The sequence below is a fragment of the Tetrao urogallus genome, assembly GCF_951394365.1.
Source record: "Tetrao urogallus genome assembly, chromosome: 21".
Taxonomy (NCBI): domain Eukaryota; kingdom Metazoa; phylum Chordata; class Aves; order Galliformes; family Phasianidae; genus Tetrao; species Tetrao urogallus.
Window position 1 is genome coordinate 2641073 of NC_136834.1, and position 22115 is coordinate 2663187.

Sequence of the window (22115 nt, forward strand, 5' to 3'; positions counted from 1 at the left end):
ATGCTCATTTGGGGAGAGGCAGCTTTCAGACGCTTGCTCATCGAGCTCAGATCTGCACAGAGCTTTGCACCGAGTTCTGCTGCAGCTTTTATCCTGGCCTCACACAAAACAGGGCTTTGATTTTGCTGTTAGCAAAACCGGATGGAAATGGGGGCTGTAAGGAGATGGCTCTTTAAGGAGGCAGACCTGGAGCCTTCCTCTCCCACACGGTCTCTGCTACTAGCATAATTTATGAGCCCTTTTAAAACATTAATCCAATTGTCTGCAGGGTTTTACAAGCACTCAGGATGCCTGTGCTCTTACTCACAGTATTTATCTCTGCATCTATTTTCTAATAATCACGATAAACCTAACAGCAACCCAGTGCTCTGCCTGTGTCCATGCGGGCACAGTCCCCACCATGCACAGAACGGAGCTCTGGGTTCAGACCACGAAAGTGAGCCTGAGCACGCCTGGTTCTCAGCACACAGATGTTGCTTTTCTCATCTGTAACTGCAAAGATGACGCTCTAGATCCTGGCACACGCAGCACACCTCTCCCTCCCACTGAAATACACCTCGTTTTCAACTAATTGCGTTTTGCAGTTGTAAAGAATGATGAAGTTATGTGCTATCTATGTATGATAAATGAAAGCTCCCAAGCGAAGCACACAAAGGCAGCCGCTCTCTTTGTTCCCAGCACAGCGGAGATAAAAGCGGGCTCCGAGGCAGCCCATGTGAAAGGATCCCTGCTGCTGAGCTGAATCAAGGGATCCCACAGCCCGATTTACCCTCCTGCAGTTCTAAAATGTGGGACGGCTGTCATTTCTGAGCACTGATTTGAGACGTGTGAGTCAGCTGTAGTGCAGCGAGCAGGAAGCAGGGAGGCCTGGGTGCAAAATAAAGCAGAAGCGTTCATGTGTGCAGCAGGCAGCTGAACGTCGGCTTTGGGGACAAAAGGCAACAAAGCCAGCCCTCGTGGCCAGGGGAGTTAGAAGGCAAGATGCCTAAAATTGTTTGAGGGGGAAACGTACACAAAATTTCAGCGGGAAAAGGTACAAATTAGGTGTTTTTTTGTAACAGTTTCCTTCAAAAAAAGGTGTAAGCGGAACTGGAAAACAATCCAGAGCTCTTTTAGAGAACTATTCAAAGCCACTTTTCTGTTTCTGCCAGGATGAGGCAGAACCAGGACCTGCCTGGGTCAGCCACCATTCAACACCCTGCCAAAATCACCTCCCAGCAGCAATGATCTGCTCAGGACAGGGAGCCCGGCCCCACCAGCAGGCTGCTCACAGCCCACGGCAGCAGCACAGCCCAGGAAATTCACATTTAACACGGAGCAATCTCTGAATGGAAATAGCAGGAACTCTTTCTTCTCGTCCCTCCCTCTTCAGATCCCACCTCTGCCACAGGAGATGATCTGCAAGCAGAGAGCAAGGCCTGCAAAGCGCCGCGTGCTGATCCGGAAGACACAAATCCTCGTGGTGTTTTTTTATTGTCTATGGGCTCCAGACACAAGATGAGATTTCTTGGGCGTAACGATGTCAGCTCTGGGAAAACAGCAGCAGAGGAACGGCCAACAGACCCTGAGTGCAAGAATCATCGTTTGGAAAAGCAGCTCTGGAGACCTGGTTATTGGTGGCCAGCACTTCTGCAAAAGCTATCACGGTCACCATGGTCACCATGAGGCAACGTGTCACATTCGGACTACGCAGCAAAGGAGCTTGCCCTTGGAAATGCCTTATTTTCTGAGATAGGTTTATTTTAAGCTGCTATTTCTGCCTTAAAGCACTGCACCAAACTAAAAATGTGTTTCACCAGGACTCCTTTCATCCTCAACACGTGCTGAAGTCCCAAACCACCCCAAAGGACACACGTTATCAACAGCAACTAATGGCCTCCCACAAACCTCAAAGTCCCTTGCCTTTGTAAATAAGTTGGAACAGGCAGATTACTCAGAATTATTCAGACTTTGTCTTCTTTTGTGTCAGAGTGCTCAGAACACTTTTGCTAAAGCTAAATTCCACGTGAAAATCTTTTTTAATGGAACATTCTCAGCACATGGGGCTCCAGCAGCAAACTGGGAGCAAGGTCACCAACAACCAACCCTCTGAAAGCAAGCCAAGGCAGATCTGCACTCTTTGAGCATCCTCCCAGGGAACGGAGCACCCATCAGAGCCTGCCCCATAGCAAAGCTCAGGCACCACTTAGAGGATCCACACGGCTGTCCTGCTGCATTTATGGGCCTCCACGGGAACCCAGAGCTCTGAGCATCCCTTCCTCACAGCTGGTGCACATTCTTCAAGCTCTGACCCGCAGCCCTGCAGGTTGTTTGGTGCACAGGGTGCATCCCGTGTGACACGAGGCCGTGTCAGCATGCATGCACAGCAAAACCATTTCTCAGCTTTGTGGAAATGAACAGAGGCGTGGGGTTTTCCCCTGCTACAGGGAGTTACTGAGCCTGAGTAAAAGGCATCAGAGAAGCGAGTCAGACATCCCCAGTTTGTTTGCATTGAGTTAACAAGCCATTACCGTGCTCTGCAGACTGCAGGCCTGCAGCTGGGCGGGCTCAGCCCACACACACATACCACAGCGAGCCCAAACCCTCCTTTTCCATTTCATAACAACCTTTTCCATTTTAATATCAACACATGAGCTGCCTGGCATGTGAGGGTGGAGAAAGCCAGGGCAGAGCTACACCAAGCAGTGCCTCTGTGTCATTACTGTGTGCCTGCAGCCTGCCTCATGGTGCCTCCAGCCTGTGCTGGGAGGCAGTCATTGCACCACACTCCTGGCATCGTGTCAAGCCGCTGAAAACTTGCCACCCAGGGAACTTTGGTCTGTGCATGTCACCCTCAGAAGTATTTAACAACACACCGCCATGAGAAAACAATGTACCCAGAGAGAGAGGAAAAAAAAAAGACCTGCTACATGTAAGCAGAAAACAGTTGTGAAAAATCAGAGCTCAGCAGATATAGAAGTATTTACTGCTCCAAGAAAGGTCATTACGAACTGCAGACAAATGAAATCAGGACGACCTCTTTTAATCAACTTTTTCTGCCTTACCACGCCCAGAAAGGAGACTTAAGCAATCTCCTGCTGGGCTGGAATCCTACACTGAAAGAAGTAAAATGATGTTTAAAGGCCATGGGAAAGTAGCAGAGCCACGACAACCCTGGATGTGTTAGCCAGCCAACTCACACAGGCTGTTGGAAGGGCTTTTTCAGCCTTGGACCGGTACTTTTTTAAGGTACGGTTCCTGTGTTTTTAACCCAAATCAAGTGTCTGGTCATTAAGGTTACAACACCATTTCCAGGACGGGCCATATTTACTCTGCATTAATCCACGTCTGGCTGAGAACGGTGCCCAGCGCAGCGCCAGCACCACTCCCTGACCTCATCCCTCTGTCCTCAGGCTCGGCTGTCGGGGTGAACTTTGTCCGAGCAAGAAGCAAACAGCTAACCTGGAAAACACACACTGGTTACGGGCCCAGCAGCAGCTCGCCGCGGCCAGGAGGTGCAGCCCTGTGCTGGGACGGGGCCACCTGGAGGTGCTGCCCACCCACCTGCTGCACACAGGTCCCCTGGGGACAACGCACCGCGCCGGTGCCAAAACAAGAGTCCTGAGAGGCAGAGGAAAGGCGAAACACTGCAAGCCCTGAGCTGGGGAGGCTGAAGCCAGAGAGGCCTCAAGGGTGAAGTGCAGAACAGCTCCGTGCCGTCACGTTCCCACGATTCGGCTTCCACCAGTGTGAACCAGAGCAGCTTTCCCTTCCAGATCTGGGAACGTCCCCGTGCTGCTGCGTGCTGCCTGTGATCACAGCTGCTTTTACAGACGTCAGCGGGGCAGGGCTCGCTGCTGCAGCTTGCACAGTCTGCAGGAAAAATCTCTTCTCAACCTTCTGGCCAGAATTACCGTCAGGCTGTTAAAGTAAACAACTTTTGCCAGCTATCTACAGACGATCTAAATGAATATGTTGTAACCCCACCTGGGAGAGAATGAAATGAGCTAGGTACAGCCTCACAGCCCTGCACTGCAGGTGGAAAAACAAGGGAAGCGGAGGGCTTTGCCTAAGGTTGTGCAGGGATTGCCCAGGCAGCAGGCTGAGGCTCAAGGCAGGCCAGAGCTTTCCAACACACTGAGAAAGAGACACGGAAGGTGGTTTCCTGAGCCGCGGCTGCAATGCTTTTGTGAAGGCTCCTACCAAGGACTTTGAGAGAAACCTACCCTGAGTACAAGCAGGGCATCAAAGTGCCATTCCAAGCACGACCATGGTCCTCATTCATCTGCTGGGATTTGGGGCTGTCTGGGAGTCGTGCACCCTCTCTTATCAACAAACAGAATTGTTCTGTCATGGGAGCTGCAGCGAAAGCTGAGCCAAGACACACAGCTGATAAACACTGCTGCTTCAGTAAAACTGGGAGCGTGCAGAGCTTAATATAGAAATTCCATTTCTGACGGGTAAAGCTGTGCAAGTTTGGTCCTTCTAAAAATGGCCACCATTGTCCCAGGGGTGAGAATGGACAAAGCAATGTTATTGCTCAATCAGAAATAAGGATGTGTACTAAGGGTGGTTTGGAAACAAGTTCTATTGCCCGACACCTCATCCAGCTTGTTAAAGAAATGCCAACTACATCAAAGGCTGACTGGTCTCCCAAGCTTCTTTATTTTACACCAACCACAGCAGCTGGAGCAGAGGGTGAGTGCTGTCCTCCTGCACAGGGCTACTGCAAAAGGAAGGCCTGGGAAAACCATGTTGCTCCTGTGATTGCAGGAGGTGCATGACAGAAAAGGGAAGACGTGTGATGAGTTGTGTGCTGAGGATTAATTTGTCGTTTGAAAATGCAAAGAACAGATGGATCTCTTGGCTAGGACTATAATTGGAAATGACTTCACTTGCTGCCCACGTGCAAATAAAAATAAAACTAAAAGTAGAACTTTCAGTGAAATTTCTCATGAATAGAAAACACTTAAGCCACAAAAGTTAAAATAAAACAGGTTCTGGAACAGGTGAAGTGCTACAGTGTAGTATCATATCATAGGAAAAAACGTGCCTATCTGTTAAGCAACCACACAGAGTTCTGCCAGACTTCAACATCCACAAACCAAAGGCAGCGTCACATGATGGAGCAGCCCCTGAGTTCCTCTCTGAGACAACATCTGACAGTCCCCTACTGCAAACGCTGTCAGCAGTATTTGCTGTGATGCAGTGATTAAACATCGGTGTGGCTGGGAGCCCAGGGACACACACAGCACTGCTCTGCGACCATCTATTAAGAAGCAATCCCGCTCCCCTTCCCCAAAAAGCCCAGCAGTGCCATCCCCCCAACGAGGCCGTGAAGTGAGGGAGGGTGAGGACTTTGATACTTGTGGGAAAAATGCAAAAGTGCAGAAAAATGCAAATGAAAAACATCACCCACGTGAACACCCTCAGTCCAAGGAATTCCCACGCAGGCTGGCTGCCCCACTGCTCACTGGGCAGCAGGAGTTAACTCCCATCCACAGCAAGCCACACAACGTTCATTAAACTTCTTCCTTTCCTTTGCACGTGGTTTGAAAAAGTCAAGGGAAATATTAATACTAAAAAGCAAACTCAACAAAAACGACATCTGAGATCGGCGTGAGATAGCATCTGTGTTCCTGTGACCACGAAACGAGCCGCTCCTCACCTCCCTCCTCAGAACAAACACAGCAGCACGCCAGAGCCCAGCAGTGCAGGGCATCTCCTGCTCTCCAGCCGGGCTGAACGCCGCCCCGCACGCCTCGGGAAAGTGAGGGGGGGACAGAAAAGAGGTACAAACCTGACAGCTTCCTTTCTTTGCCTATTCATCCTTCACAATCCAGACAACAGGACACGCCAGGCGGTAAACAAACATGTCAGGGAGGGGCTAACTTCCAAGCAGCTGGGTGAGCCTGCCATAATTTAAGGGTTTGAGGTCTTGCAGCACTCTTACCAAACCAGGTGTCAGATGATACAAGGAGGTCAGAGCTGGAGCAGCCACAACAAGCAGGGCACTCTGCAGCTCCCCATGGCCAGGTGATACAGGGCTGCTGGGGCTGGGAATCGACAGGCAGAGAACAAAGCTGCTCTTTCACACGTTATCGCAGGGTGGGCCAGCAACGCCTCTGACTTTTGTACTCTCAAATGGAAGTGTGATGATAAATCATGTGAACGTCCTCTGGATGGGGTGGGTTTGTGCCTCAACTACTGACTCCTGAAGTGTTCCATGACTTTTTATTAATTTTGCCCAGGTATAAAAACAGTGAAGGTTTCTGGGCACTGGGAAAATACAAAGCAGCTGGGGAAGAAACAAGACAGACCTGAAAACAACTTCCCTCTTGCAGACAGGATCCTCCAGAAGGTGCTCTCACTGCAATCCTCCATTTTTAAGCATCTTCTAGCTAAAATAATCACCAGGAGCTACAAAAAGCAACTGTGCACTGAGCTAAGGACATTTTTCAGAGAGATACTTGGAAGGCTCCACATTTCACTCCTGCAACCAGGAGCACTTGTGCTCGCAGGCAGACAGGCTGCTTGTTTCTAAATCCAGCACATAGCAGGAAAGAAAAAATAGGTCTCCCTGCTTTTATCACCAGAACCTCACACGAAGGAAGGATGCTCGGAGAAGCCTGATTTCTCCATGCCAGACACACTAGAAGGGTTAGTTTTGTTCTCCTAGCAGTTGAGCATTTAATAAATGGTAACATAAGGTTCTGCTTTTTATTAACACGCTATCTATGCAGTGTGTTTCCTTACTCTTCCCTTTACAAACTCACCTTCTGCTTCCCTTTAAACAAAACATGCAGTCATGCCTTTGGCATTTCAGAAATTATGACTACATCCTGGCCCACGCGAACTGCTTCCCCTTCACGCAGCCCTCCCTTCTCCCTCCCACTGTGATTTGCCACTCGTAACCACGCCGTGTTCTCTTCTGCAAACTGCATTCCTGGCTGACTGGAAGGATCTCAGAGGCAGATCTAATCGCTCCTTAAGAAGCTTTCGTGCTTAAAACCCTGATGCCATCATTAGTGGTTTCGGCAGCAGCGAAGTCACAGGCAGACTACGGCTGATGCGTGGAAGTTAAGGGTAAGCCGAAGTGCATCAGTTACATGGCTAATTCAGTGGCTAAAGATTAAGGGAGGATATTCAATCTTTTTCCAGTAAGGTTTATTTGCCATTAATCCTCACCTGGGTCACCTTAGTTTGAACACGGCATAAACAACTTAGGTTGTTTTTAAGGTTAATGCCTGGGTCTCTCAAACAGAGCCACGTCCCTTCAGTTCTTTAAGGAAGGCAGCGCAGTGCCTGCACTTGTGCCCCTGGCACAGCCAAAAACGCTCTCCTTGGGGAAAAAAATACATCACTGTATTTGCAAACTCGCCTTTTAAGATGTGAAGTGACTCTGTGTCTGTGCTTTAATGGCCACACGTATGACTGAACACAGACGCTGGCTGGAGCTCTCCTTTGATCATCGTAATGACCAGCGTTTCTTCAGGAAGCATTTAATACAACCTTCCTTCTTCCCATTCATTCCTCCACGTGAATATTCATTAGAAATTATTAAGCTGCTCATTATTCCAGAGGTCTTTATGATGGGAATCCCCTCCCCTACCTTTTGGTGCCTGCCACGCCACGGCTCCAGGGCAAAGCACACAGCAGGTGCTGCAGTGCCTCTCATCCCTTCCACTGCCCCTCACATCCCAGGCCTACTTCCCTCCAAGACAGCAGAACTCCGACCCCCAGCTCTGCACAGGCATCACTCTTGGCGTTTTCTGCTTTGTCTTTTTTTTAGCTTTTGATTTCCTCTGATTCTCCAGAGCACAGCAGCAAAAGGAGGCGGCTTTCTCCATGCCTTAGCCTCGCTGCTGAGAAGGAAGACGGGCCGCTTCAACTTCCCTGACCTCAGCTAATTCTTTCCTTCCCTCAGCCTACTCGAGATGATTAAGCAAAACACTTGGAAGGAAATCAAAGACTTAAAAACGCACTGAGAAGTGACCGTTTTGCTAAGGCACGGCCCCATCCACCAGCACAAGGCAGCCAGCCCTTCCCTGGGCTGCAGAGGAAATCCGCGCTGCTGCAGTGTGCGTGGGATCGAGGAACTGCAGCGTGGAACTCACAGGGATGGAGCTGCCATGACAACAGCACGGTTTCTGTGCCATGTGGGGTCTCCCAAAAAGCAGGGAAGGAAAATCTGGCCTTGCAGACACCTCCAAGCCTTCCTGCTCGGAGCAGGCTGAGGGTCAGGCGTACCCGAAGGCTGGAGTTCTGCTGCCAACATCCTTGACCTCACAATCATTAAGCAAAGGCTGAGCTGATTGCAAGCTGCCCTCACAGCATTACAAATAAAACTGCACAGGCATGTTCCTTTCCAAAGGGAACCTCGGGCTGCTGAGTGCAAACCTGAAGGCACAATCGCACACGTCCACGTGCTGGAAATCCCGCACGGCTGCTTATCTTCTAAATGACTCCTTTGCAGTTCCCATTACAAATCCCCTACACGCATTTCAAGTATCTAAACCTTGACGAAAGAAAAGCTTTGTTCCTTTTTTTTTTTTTTTTTTGAACAATCTGCAGAGCATCTTCCCTCCCATTATGGCCCAGGAAAACCATCTCCGTGCCATGGAAACTGTATTTACTCCACACACCCCTCAGGAAACCACACCACAAGGAACGCAGCCATGCCTTCTCCCTTGCTGCCCTTTTGCTCCTCCTTCCCAGCCCAAAGGAGTGGTGCTGGCACACACAGTTCCCATGCTGTTTAACACCTGCACTGCTCACAGCCCCACTGTTTGACCACAGTGCTTTTGGGGCGTGGGTGAGCGACCCACCTGTGTGTGCAAACAGGGTGACAAAGTGCTCTCCAACACAAACAATCACAGTGGCTCCGCTTCAGAACGGAGCGGAGCAGAATCGAATCGCATCCCATCCTGCTGCCTGCCATGCTCAGAGCTAACTGGAAGCTGAACACACAACTCAAGGCGTTCTCCATTCCCTCTCTGGCACGGGGAACCAACAGCCCTGCTCAGAACCTGTTCTGTGGCTCCATCACAGTGAAGACATTTCTCCCAGTGCGCAGTGATTCCAAACAGTGAGGACCTGAATATTCTCAGCATGACAGAACGGACCGTTTCCACCTCACCAGGCACTCATTATTTACGCTGCCAAGCTCAGTGTGTGCTGAGAACAGGGAAGCCCCACTTCATGACTTCAAGGCCAGGTGGGACTTTGCTTTACAAGGTAAATGCACGGTTAAATGCTTATCTATCTAGCCTCATGCTTACAGACACGTACAACTCCTTTCTGATCCTTCAACATGAAAACTACCTCCAAGATTCTATCACTTGTTCCACTGAATTTGAATTTATAGAAAGACCAAAAAAACAGTTTGTTTCCCTTTCCTTCCAGAGCATCACCTCATTTTCCATTGCCAGAACTACAGACTGTCAAGAAAATGAAATGCCCAAAGAGCAGACAGCACTTATCTCCTGATTAAATCTGCAAACCTTGTTCCGGTGGGATAAGATCTAAAACTCACACTGTATTTCCCCCAGCCTCAACATCCTAACAGCAGCATTTTATAAATATTACAAGTACAAGTATAATATTACAAGTTCCAATTACAATTGGACTCCATTCTATCCTCACTGCAAGCAAAGGAGCACCAGAAGAGAGGATTTTTCCTGCTTGTGTTTTGTTCTTTTTTAAACCTTTACTGTAACCAGGACTTTTTCAGTTCATCTCTCATTTGTTGAGACCTCTGAAGTCTGAAGGACCTGGATTTCTGCATCCAGGAGGAGAAAACAGCATACAAGAGAACTCACTTCTTCTCACACCGCCCATCTAACGCTTCTGGTCCAAGCAAGAAAGACTTCATGAGAATAACTATTAGAGAATTACCACTGGTAAAATTCAATTCAAGGTAACAACCAAACACTAAATATTTATACTGCTACACGTATTTACTTATTACATATTTCAGGTTTTTTTAAAAAAAACTGGGATGCAAAGGAAATGTTTCCAACTCCGGAAAGCCTTCACCAAATAACACGGAACAACCACAGGCACAGCAGCAACTTCTTCGTTTCCACACTCAGGGTGGATTTGCTCTCAAAAAGTTACATATCTGAGAGGCATTTTAAGATGAATTTTTCACTCACTTAAAGAAATCCAATCTCGTACTCTTTTTTTTTTTTCTTTTTCCCCTGTATGTGGTTAATGAAGCCACAGAAATTACAGAACTACAGAACCAAGGACACGCTCTTATCGCTAGGGAAATGCATCTGGATTTTAAAAATTCTTCCAAGTCTACAATTTTTGCTGCAAGGAAACATAGGAAGAAATTGGAAAGGCAATACATTCATCTTTTAAATGTCAGCGGTAAGAGGGAACGAAGAGGAAGCAGGCCAATAATACTCATCATTTCTAAAAATACTATAAAATTCACCCTGTATAAAGTAGCTGGACCTTAAAATAAACTTATGCCCTAATTTAAAACAGAAGAATTATTAACCCGTTCTCCAATCACGTTGAGAGCAGCCCAGTCTGCAGCAAGGCTTTGGCTCTGCATACTGCTTCATCTAGCCAGCACCTCAAGGATCCTGCACATATCCACCATGACAAACAGTGAACTCCATCAACAGCACAGACCTCAACTCTGTTTTGTACCAACTCAGCCTCTCTATCTTTCATGTCAGCTTACTTCTACATCAATGAATAGCTGCCACCAAACACCTTCTGGTTCAGAGGCTCACGACCCTGCACAATGACTCACAAACTGCCATCAATCTGCAGCACAAAGATGAGGCACCAGGAACACAGAGTTGGCACACTGGGTTGGGTAGTGGCACATTGGGTTGGGAGATGGCACGCTGGGTTGGGTTACGGTAGATTGGGTTGGATGGTGGCACAATGAGTTGGGTTATGGTGCACTGGGTTGGGTGATGGCGCACCAAGCTGGGTGATGGCATGTTGGACTAGATGATAGCACACTGAGTTGAGTGATGGCACACTGGATTGGGTTATGGTAGGGTGGGTTGGATGGTGGCACAGTGAGTTGGGTTACAGTGCATTGGGTTGGATGGTGGCACACAGTTGAGTGATAGCATGCTGGACTGGGTGATGGCACACCAAGCTGCGTGATGGCATGTTGGACTGGGTGATAGCATGCTGGACGGGGTGACAGCACACCAAGCTGGGTGATGGCATGTTGGACTGGGTGATAGCACAATGGGTTGGGTGACGGCACAATGAGTTACAGCACACTGGATTGGGTGATGGCACGTTGGGTTGAGTTACGGCGCATTGGATCGGGTGACACCGCGTCCACCGCAGCCACGAGAGGCCTACCTGTCACTGCTGGTACTGCTGCTGCTGCTGATGGAGTCACTGCTGGAAGACCGACTCCTGGAGCCGCTGCCGCTGGGGGAGCGCGTGGGCCTGGAGGCCTGGCTGGCCAGCCGCTGCGGGGACTGGGTCCGGGACTGGGACGAATGCGGCGAGCGGCTCCTGCTGTGCTGGTAATTCCGTTCTGGCCTTCTGCCTCGTACCTCCCGTGTAATATCATCCCTGTAGATATCCCTGTGTACCACACTGGGCAATGTAAACTGTTCCCGGGCCCTAGGTTCGTAACGGGGGTCGTGAGCATCAAAACGGTTTGGACTTCGACTCCGAGAAGTATAATAGAGCCCATGTTGTAAAGTCCGCTCTCGAGGATCTCTATAGTAATCCTGATCGTAATGCCTTGTCCGATCAAATCCTCCCGTCCCCCGTTCATGGTGTCCATAGGCACTATGTTCATAAGCACGCTCCCTGTTATCTGAAGCCCTGCATTTAGGAGGAGGGAAAAATATTTAATCCATCAGCAAGGGGCAAGCACAACTAAAAGCAAATCATGCAAACATTCACTTCAGCACTGAACTTATTTTTGCGACTGCTTCTCTGCTAAAGAGCAATAACCTACCAAGCAAACACTGACAAACTTAAAACGTTTTACTTAACTCCAAAGTTATATTCATATACAATAAAGCTGAGCAATCACTTTGTTTTAATTACAGATTGGGCTTTCATGACCAGCATCTTGACTGCACAGGAAAAAAATAAAGCTTTATAGTGCAGAATATTAATGTAAATTGTTGGTTGTTGTTTTTTTTCCATTTTCTTTAAAATTCAGCAAACACTGAAAAAAACTTCATGGTTTTAAACAATTAATTTTTTTTTAATTATTATTATTATTTTTTTGCTTTAAGAGCTTCAGAAATTTTTCTTGAATTTGGCAATGCCTGGAACTCGTGTAATTATCCCTCTGCACAAATGGCATCACAAATTGGGCTGTAGCCATGAAAGCCTCAGTGCAAAGCATGACCCAGAGGTAAGAAGCTGCTTTCAAAAGGGGTAGTATTACCCACACAATAGCCCAGAAAATTAGGGGTTTTCTTCTTGTTGTTGTAAAATATTTCATTCTTTTAGAAGGATTTTTTCTTTTAATTGGAGAGCTACACTCAGTTCTTGTTAAAGCTGGAGCCTCTAATTGATCAGAATACTTAAATTGTAAGTATTCGTAACACCTAAAAAGATGCAGGCCCTCAAAATACACTAAAAATCTACACAAAGAGCAGAAGTTAATTTTTCTGTAAGTGTTTGTTGAGACTGTTGTAACTGCAATCACAGAATTTGTATCTGTGTAAGCAGGCCAGTTTGAAGATCCATTTTGTTTCAGTATTTGAAATACTTTGTAGGTCACTTAAGGAAAGCTGCTCTAAGAATGTTAGTGTGATCTCAAACAAAGATACAGTAAAACTAACAGATGCAGGCCCGTTATACACCGCACAGCAGTCTAATTCAGACAAACAGCAGCACGGGGTGTCTCAATCAGCTCTGCAACATGGCAGATCGAGAACGATTGCGTCCAACGCCTAAAAAATACTTGCAAAATTCTAAATACGGCAGGAGAGCCAAAGTTAATTTAAAAATTTAATTATCCACCTTATGAAGGACATTTCAACCTTTTTCTCAGCCTTCTCAGAATCAATTATTAGTCACTTCAGTCCCCGGAATCCTGATAACCCAATTCTTCCCTGCCCTTCCTCCTCCCCTGCTGCATCATGGCTCTGTTTCCCATTTAAAATGGCAGAACCATTCCAGATATCTTTTATAAACTCCAAATCAGATTTGAATCTTTTTTGATTAGCGTCTCAGGAAGTTTAATTCCTTCTGCAATGAATCACAGGATCCTTCATCCTCTAAATATATTCACTCTCTGTTGTTCAATTATAACTCATTTTCAGAGTTATTTTCAGAGCTAACTCATGTCTTGCCTGCATTTTTTTTCCCTCAAAAATTATATATAAAAAACTCCCTGGCTGCTGCAGTAGGAAATTTCATTGATGTGCATACGTGCTTCAAATTCATTCCTGCCTTATCTCTCGCTGGCAACAATAGCATTTCTAAAGACATTTCAGGGTCTAGCACAGAAACATGTCTCTCTTTTCCCCCCTTTTGAAGGACCACGATCAACATTTTCATAAATGATTGCATTTAGCATCCTACAAAGTGTTAATCAGAGAAAGCTGATTTAATCAGGTAAGAGAAAAAGCAGTATTTTCTAAAGGGTTACTGCTACAGCTGAGATAAAAGAACAAAGTCCTTCCATGAAAAGGACACAGAAGACAGACAGAGGAGCTAGCAGAGCTGAAAATCTAATGGCTACAGTGCTTTTTTGATTTATCTATTAGTACTAAGTACTACTGGAGTTAGTGGAAAGAGAGGGTTTGACTTGGGTTAGGAGAGGGGCTAATATACACAGGGCAGGACATACCAACCTTTTTCAAGTGTGGAAACACGACCTATATTCCCAATTAAATCTAGGGAGAGAATTGTGAACATAACTTCCCCAATTTTGGCCCCTCTTACAGGGGTAATCCACCTTCTTAATGGGCAAGGGTGTCAAATGATATTTTGGATGAACCAACAAGAAAAAAAAAAATCTTATTGACAAGACAAAAAAAAAAAAAATTCCACTGGAAGCAAGTAGTCCCAGACTGAAACCGTAACTCTGAAACCCCCAGACTTCTTTCTTGAGACAGAAGGCACTTAATAGATCCATTACTTTAATTTCCAGCCCTACGTCTGAATCAAGCAGCTGGTAGTTGACCCAATGCACGAGGGCACTCATCGCTGTTGGCCAGCAGGCATCCTCGAGCCGCCTTGTAACCATCCAGCCCCGTCAGTTTTTGGTTGGTGTATCCACAAACTGATTGTTAGCGCCACGTCCTTAAAGCTAAAGTACGCTTAATGTGGAGCAACAAAGAGCTTTTAAGAGACTAGACAGTAATCCACTCCCCATGGCTACTGACGTCTTGACTGTATACCATCCAGTAAATTCAAGGCAGTAGTTCTCATCCCAGCATTTAAAAAAAAAAAAACTATAATTTCCAAAATTTAGTCATGTCCATCAGCACTTTTTTTGCCAATACCATCAGAAAGAATAATCCCAATAGCTTGGAAATGATGTAGATCCAAAATGGAAACATCACAAGCTGCCTTCGGTCTTCTCCATCCAAGCGTTATTTCCATGGCTAAGTGTTGTTTGTAGAATCCAAGGGACTGCATCATTAAATTCTACTAGGAAATTTTTGGTGACAATCCAATTAACACATAAACTGCGTATAGTGAGAACTGAGAACTAGGCATCAAGCTTTCACAGAATTTTAGGTTCTAGTATTCCGAAGATACTCCATACAGAACTTCACCACATGTTGTAGTAAGATAACTCCATCTGGCAGTAGGGATACATCCGAATAAGGCCTTAATATTATCCAAGAAATGGAATCGTTACTTCTAGAAAAGAGTAACTCCAATATCGATGCTGGCCAAAGGAAATCTTCCATCTTAAAACCACCTTATTTCAAGTGTAGATATCCAACCAGCTGCAGAAAACATCCTTTATGGATCCACCAGGTACCAGCCACTGGGATAGAAATCACTTCCGTTTCCAACCCAAAATAGGAAGCATAGATAATTCCCAAAATTTTAAATCCATCTGGGGGCCCTATATATGAGTTTGTGTTTCTCACCATATCAAATACAAAATACCTGCCTAGAGAAACCTTGGAACTTACCCATCAAGTCTCCGCTCATAACGTCCTTCCCGTGCATGAAGCGATGGTGGGGGGCCATAAGTGGGCCCCCCCCCACCTCCTCTGAACCCAGAAACCTCTCTACTACGAGATGCTATGGAAACTGTATCATCCAATCCCCGAGCAGCACTGGGAATGGTTCCTGGTTCATTATAATCCGTCCGTAGGTCTCTATCGCCCATTTTGTTGACAGAGTTGTGCGCCTTCTGCGCACTTTTGATGTCCACAAAATCCACAAACGCTGCCACTCCGCCTTCCGACCCCCTCTTAGGGAGTATTTTGACGCTTTCGACACGTCCATATCTGGAAGAAAAGCAAAGCAAAGCAAAAATATTAATGCAAGGAGAAAAAGACCACATTTAATAACATTACCGAGTGAAAACTCAGCATCGGTTGCAAGCAGTTTGCACGGGGAAACCCATCTCAAAACACATCAGAGGCTGGAGGAGGCGTTTTAAAAAGGGAAACTAAGGCACATGCATTTTCCAGAATAAATCCAACCCCCCTCCTTCACTTGGCCTTACACAAGGTCTCTGTTTTTACAATCACGGAGCAGCAGCCAAAGAAATAGAAAGGTATTTGCAATTAGAGCAGCCCTTCTAATTTTTAATCCGACAAGCAAGACATAATTAAAGCGAAACTGTGTCACAACAAGTAAAAATAAAGACATCTCAGAAATCTCCTCAAGAAAAAAAATGACCTTGACACAGCAATTCCACTACTCTGATCTATATTTAATCCATTCAGCACTAAAGCAAGTCTTCATTCTCATCCCTGCTGCCGATCTGCAGCCCACTTATTCCAGACACCCCACAGGACACGCACGCCTCCTGCCCCACACGAAGGGATGAGAACAAGTCCACGAAAAAAAAACCCAAAAAACACATTTTTGAGAACTGCACACAGCATTCAGATTGCTCCCAGGCAGCCAGCAGGGTCAGCAGAGCAGGTAAGGGCTTTTAACTTCAGTGTTCATCCGTGACTAAAAGGAACAAAACCTTTATTTTGGAATGTATGGCAAACTGGGGATAAATGAAGGGGGAAAAAAAATCATGAAATATTAGTAAAATGAACAAAGAATTATTGCAAAATTCTTCTATTCCCAAAGGCAGCAGGATGCTGAACAGATGTAAGCTGATCTTAGACAAGAAAAGCTGCTTTCAGCTGTGTATGCACAAATAAAAGCCAATGCGACTGTGTGTGTGAGGAGCCCACATCTGGTTTGCGCATGGCTTCCAGTACACCTGAAGATTTCATCATTGTTACTGGATGACTAATTGGTAAACACCATCTCAAAACCTGCCTCACCGACTGCCGGCTCCTCGTTCCAACCCGGCCCACTGAGCTTTGCAGATCATCTGCTTCGGATTTCACTTCTATTTTTCTCTATTTTCTCCCCCTCCAAATACAGCACAGTGGTCATTAAGGAATGTGTGCACAAACAAGAGCATCTTTCAAGTGAATGAAAAAGCTCCTTGTTAGCCATAAAAAGGCAGGGGCGCGTATGGCACGCATCTGTGCCTGGACACTGCCCAGGACTTGGTGCTCCATTCCCAGGGGGGTTTTCGAACCTGAGACACCAAACTGCAGCGCTGGTTATGTTTTATCCTCGTAAGAGCAGCAAGGAGAAAATAATGGTGATGCAGGAAGGAGACTTCCCCAGGTCTGAGCTCTTCAGGAGCTGGGTGAGGTTTAGAAAAAAATAAAAATAGAGGACATGGGTAATAAGATTTGTACAGGGGAAAAAAAAAGAGCCTAATTAGATGTGGGATGTGCAAAGGGAGAAACAACAGCGACGGAAGAAGAGGGAAGGAAAACAGGAAAGAGCCTGTTTGAAAAATGAGACTGACTGTCACGAAGGAACACGACAAAAATCTGAATAATAACTGGGGACGTTATCTGGTGTCACCAAAGAGCCTTCAGCGCCAGCCGCCTTCAGACAGAAGAAAGCTGCTGGAGATCTGTAACTCTCCTTTCTGTCGAGCTGCTCTCCTGATCGCCGCTGCTACAGAGCTGACTGGTTCCAACACGCACTGTGCTGCGCTCGCTGTTTACACATTCAGTTTCTGGCAACGCAAGGCAGTACTTTGTCTGCAATCTTCAGCAAGAAAAAAAACCGTAAATGTCTTCATATTCCTCAAAAAACCTGAAATCCTAATTGACCTTTCTGGCTGCAATCACCAGAGCCTACTTAATATGAAGTGCTGCCTGCCAGTTACATCAGAAAGAAGCTCTGACTGTTCCCACTCACCAGCCTGGTAGTTCTTTTATTTCCCAATTCCACAATCGTAGCACGTTCCTGTTATTGTAATACACACACACGCAGACCTCCACTATTTCCTTTTCCTGCAGAAGATCCACAAATGTGTTCAAATGTTTAGCTACTCAAATCGACGCTGCTGGGAACGCACAAAAAAGCAGGAGATGAGCATCATGTGCTCCCTGCGCACCAACAGCACGCAACGGCGAACGCGCAGCGCTGGCGGGCAGAGCTCAGGTTGCATAGCGAGGAAGCCGCTCTGGCTGACGGCTATTTAAGGAAAAAAATTAAAAAGAAAACAGATGATGAAAAACGAAGGATAATGTATGGTATTTTCTCTAAATAAAACATGAGTGGGGGGGCCTCATCCTGCATTCTGCTGCAGCCACAGCCCTCAATCACCTCGCCCGGTGACGGCGCCGTAATCCGGACGCACGGATCTGTGCCGTCCTGCGCCGTGTCCTTGATGAGCCCCCGGGATAATCTGTGACAATCGCCTTTGCTGCGACGCAGGGAGGCGGCAGGGGAGGAAAGCGAGAGGCAGAGAGGCCGAAGGAGCCCCGCGGGGTCCGTGCCCTGCACCTGCAGTGCTCCACATCCCATCCCCGGGGGAGAAGAGAGCCGCAGTGCCGCATGGCGAGGCTGGCGGATGCTGCAGCGCGGCGCTGGGGAGCCAAGATGGAGGCGAAGGGCGAGCATAACCTCGGTGTGGGTCTGAGTGCTGGGAATGGGGGGTGAAGGGATGAGGAGAGAGCGGCTCCTGCCCACCCAACCCCGCCTGCCTTCTGCTGGGCTGGCAGAGCCGACTGAAAACAAAGAGGCTGAGCCGTGCATCCAGCGCCCGAGGAATGCCAGGCACAGTGCCTCCTCATGTGTGGAACTCAAGGCGGTTAATCATTAGCTCTGCATTGAATGAAGTCATGTTTCCAGAGGGGTTTACAGTTCAGCTGAATCCCAGCCGGGGCGCAGAGCTGTTATGTCAGCGAGCCCCTCGGCCAGCGCGCAGCTGTAGCATGCTATGAACAGAGACCTGGAGGCCCTTTCACAAAACTGAAGTTGCCAGCTAATCGCTCCAACAAAGCCACACTAATCCAGCTTGTTAGACAAAGAACATGAATTTGTCATTTCAACATGATGGGTTTATTCTGTGCAGACCAAGGCTCCCCCATCCTCAGTGCCGGGTGTCCCTGGGCTCCAGCACTCCCTGCTCTGCATCCTGGCTCCTCCTGGGCACCGCAGCCACGCGCAGCCTCTGCCCTCCTCCAGCACAAGCGTTTGGAACAAAGGACACCACGACAGAGCTGGCCAGCAAATATTTAGTAAGCAAATGTTACTCCTCAGCTGCATTATTTTGTAACCTGATTAGGATCTTTACCATAAGAAATGAGAGGAGCGGGCACTTTTTTCTCTCTTTCCTTCTCTCTCCCCACAAGCTCCTACAACCCCCACAGCCACACTGCGGGTCAGCTGCATCGCAGCCCACAGAGCATCACCTTCCTTCTGCAGGGACCTCGGCACAATGCTGCACGACAAGTCCTACTGCATGCCAGACATTGCGAGATCAAAACCGACGCAGAACTTTTCGTGCTGGTTTCCGCACTGCTCATTAAGAGCAGCATCTGAGCAGACATACTGCTCACCTGAACGGGACGGATCAGCTCAGATTCACACTGACTGAAGCCAGCTATCTTTAGTTGCTGGGAAGCACGGGCGGGTTTTTGTGCTCTGAGCTATTATACGATTACGTTTTTCAGCGCAGCACGCGGTGAGGAGCTCCCCTGCCAACCAGCCTCCTCTGGCCGTGCTGTTATTTCATAAGGAAATAACATGACCTGAAATGGTCCTCAGCCAGATGTCGGCTGTGTGCATCCCACTCCTCTGTTCCCCCACGCACGGCAGAGCTGCTGCAGACACGTGAGACGCAGGATGTGCTGCCACAAAGCAGGCTCCCACCACCAGCTTCAGAGGGTCTGTAGCCAAGCTGTTCACGTTCGTAGAACCCAGCATCTCCATCGAGATCCCTTCTGGGCCTTTTGCTGGTTCTCAGCCCCACAACTCATTCCACCACTGATCATCCCTACGATGCTGCTCAGGTCTTGCTTTGGGCAGAGGACCAGGTCCAAACTTGATAAAATCTTTGATCAAATGTCATCGTACATCTGAAATCACAGAACCATAGAATAGCTTGTGTTGGAAGGGGCCTTAAAGTCCATCTAGCTCCAACCCAACCTTGAATGCCTCCAGAGATGAGTCAACACAAAGAAGACTTGAGAGCTTACAAATAGAGGACAAAACCTAAAACAAACTCAAAGCACAGACTGTATGGCTGGGTTTGGGTCCTTACGTAAAAACCAAGCTGTAACAGAAAGCACACCCAGAGGCAGTCCATAAATGTGTGTGTGCAGGGCTGAGATGAAAATAACACGTGTTAATTGAAACGTAATCTCAATAGAGAGCAAACTGAATTCCGCAGTGCTGGGAAACTAGGCTTAAAAGGAACAACTGCACGCAGAGAACCTGATGAGCCACAGCCGCTCATCTTTGTACAGCTGTCACTCAAACCAGGAGAGTTTGTCAAACAGAATCCCAAACGCCTGCTGACGAAGATGGGAGCGTGCTCACAGCCACCTGCCCTCACACACGGCTGCTCCAGAGCAGAACTGACTCACAAAAACATTCCTTTGTGCCCAACATCTCCAAGTAGCAGCTTGCAATTTGGGACTGCCGTGAAAATGCTGTGATGTTTCAGAGTACTGACTTCGTGTAGCTACACAGACAGCCCTAAAAGGAACCCGATGGCTCCAAACACCTCACCTGAACACCCAACAGGAATGAGGCTGCAAGCAGCTTCTGGAGTTGCAAAGGGTGGTGTTGGCTCTCCCCATCTCCAGCTGCTACAGCGCGTTACAGACGGCTAAAAATAAAAGGAATTCAATGCCTCTCCAATTCCACCTTTCTCGGCACAAAATCCTACAAGCATAAGTCATCACAATCGGGATGATCACAGGTAGGAAGGCTTGTCAGAGAGCAGCAAGTCCTCGTGATGCGAGCTTTGAAAGCCTTCGCTTTCGCGAAGCCATGCAAATAAAAGCTCCTCATCTCACAAGGAGCGCTGGCTTTCAAACCATAGAGCAAACCGAGCTTGTGACAGCAGTGAGTCAGAAATGCCCTCATTACTGAGCTCCCACACTTCTCTAGATTGCAATCTTAGATGCTTTAAAGCCTGCTTAGCGATCTTTATCAGCTCCGCAACTTTTGGGGAAAAAAAAACCCACACATTATTCAGAGTGCTCTCTCCAGCACTCCTCATAGCAACAAAACACTTTAAACAACTCTCAAAAATCTGGAGCAGAAACCATCAGCCGGGTTATGGCAAAGCGCTGATGTGACCAGGCTGAACCCTCAGCACCATGATTCCATCCCCCTTCCTCCACACGGCAAAAATGACCGACTGCAGCCCATCCCCTCCTGCATTTCCCAGCTCCCTTTTGCCCCCAGCAGCACTCTGTGGGAATCCCCCAGCCCTGCCTACAAACAGGGGTTGTTAACGAGACACAGCACGTGTTTCTGCCACGCACCGAGAACAGCAAAGGCTTTGTCTGCGCTCATAATCCCTCCGTAAGGGATGACAAAGTAGGAAATTAAAAAGCTAGCGCAGGCACATTCACTTCTGAGCCCTCTGTTATTTCAGAGCAACATGTTCAGCAGATCAGATAGGCTGCAAGGTAGCTCTGTGCTGAAATCAGCGTTTGCCTCTTGCCTACAGTTCAGCTGTATGTTTCATTAGGACACTAAAAGTGATTCATAATTAAGTCACTTTATTTACACCTTTATGATGTAAACTCAGATGCTGCCAAGGTATTAATATATAAACAAATTATTGTGTCCCACCAGAGAGGGAACAAACTGAGTATTTTTCAACTACTTATTCACATTTGCTACTTGTGCAACTGCGTCTTCCAACAGTCAGTGGATCAGGAATTTTTTCTACAGTGCCAAAGACAATAAATTCCATCAGCAGCAATGCTACCAATGCTGTTTAAGCGTGAATGTATGGGGTGGCTCCTGAAACACGACTGCAGGTCCACCCACCCATTCCTCGAGCTGCACATCAGTCCCACTGCACACAAACTGCAGGAAGGGCTTCCGAAAAGCCTGCCCTGATCAATGATGGCAGAGGGGAAGCAGAAACCCCGGTGTGGCCGTTGGGGTCACCTGCAGTGCGCTGGGAAAAGCCTCAGCAGGTCGGTCCTGCTCCATCCGGCAGGATGCGGAGGCAGAAGGCAATTTTAAGCCATCTCACCACTGCGTTGGGTAAGGCAGCAGCAGTGCAGTTCAACAGCACAGGGTTCTTGCTCACAGCCACCAGCCCTGTCATTAAGGAACCTTTACCAGCAGCCACCTCTGCAGGCTCTCGCAGGCACCCATAGCAGGGCTCACTGGTAACACTCATCTTCTTATTAAGGAAAAGAAATCAAAGCGGCTTTGTGAGCAGAAATAACGAAGACTCATTTCTTATGGATGCATGTCTTGAGGTCGAATTCCCCAGTGTCCAATAAACGCCGGTTCCCACTGCAGCTTTTCCCACGGTTAGGAACACCTCTCTCCCGTGTGGATTCTTTAATGTCTAATAAGGGTTGCGCTCACGTTGCAGCTTTTCTCTCCATGGGGCCGCTAATCAGGCCTCCCTCCTCTATTAGAACTGCTCGTTTCCATTACGCTCACAGGGATGTCTCGTCACC

General features: G+C 47.5%; 1 protein-coding gene across 1 annotated transcript in view; it reads right to left on the reverse strand.

The window, feature by feature from the left end:
- The window catches only part of SPEN (spen family transcriptional repressor), a gene marked incomplete at its 5' end in the record, with an annotated part of 55984 nt that overhangs the window by 25668 nt on the left and 8201 nt on the right, over positions 1-22115 (reverse strand). The window contains 2 exons of the mRNA XM_079545366.1: positions 11326-11802; positions 15096-15416. Coding sequence (XP_079401492.1) covers positions 11326-11802; positions 15096-15416 — 798 coding nt within the window. The remainder of the gene's footprint in view (positions 1-11325; positions 11803-15095; positions 15417-22115) is intronic.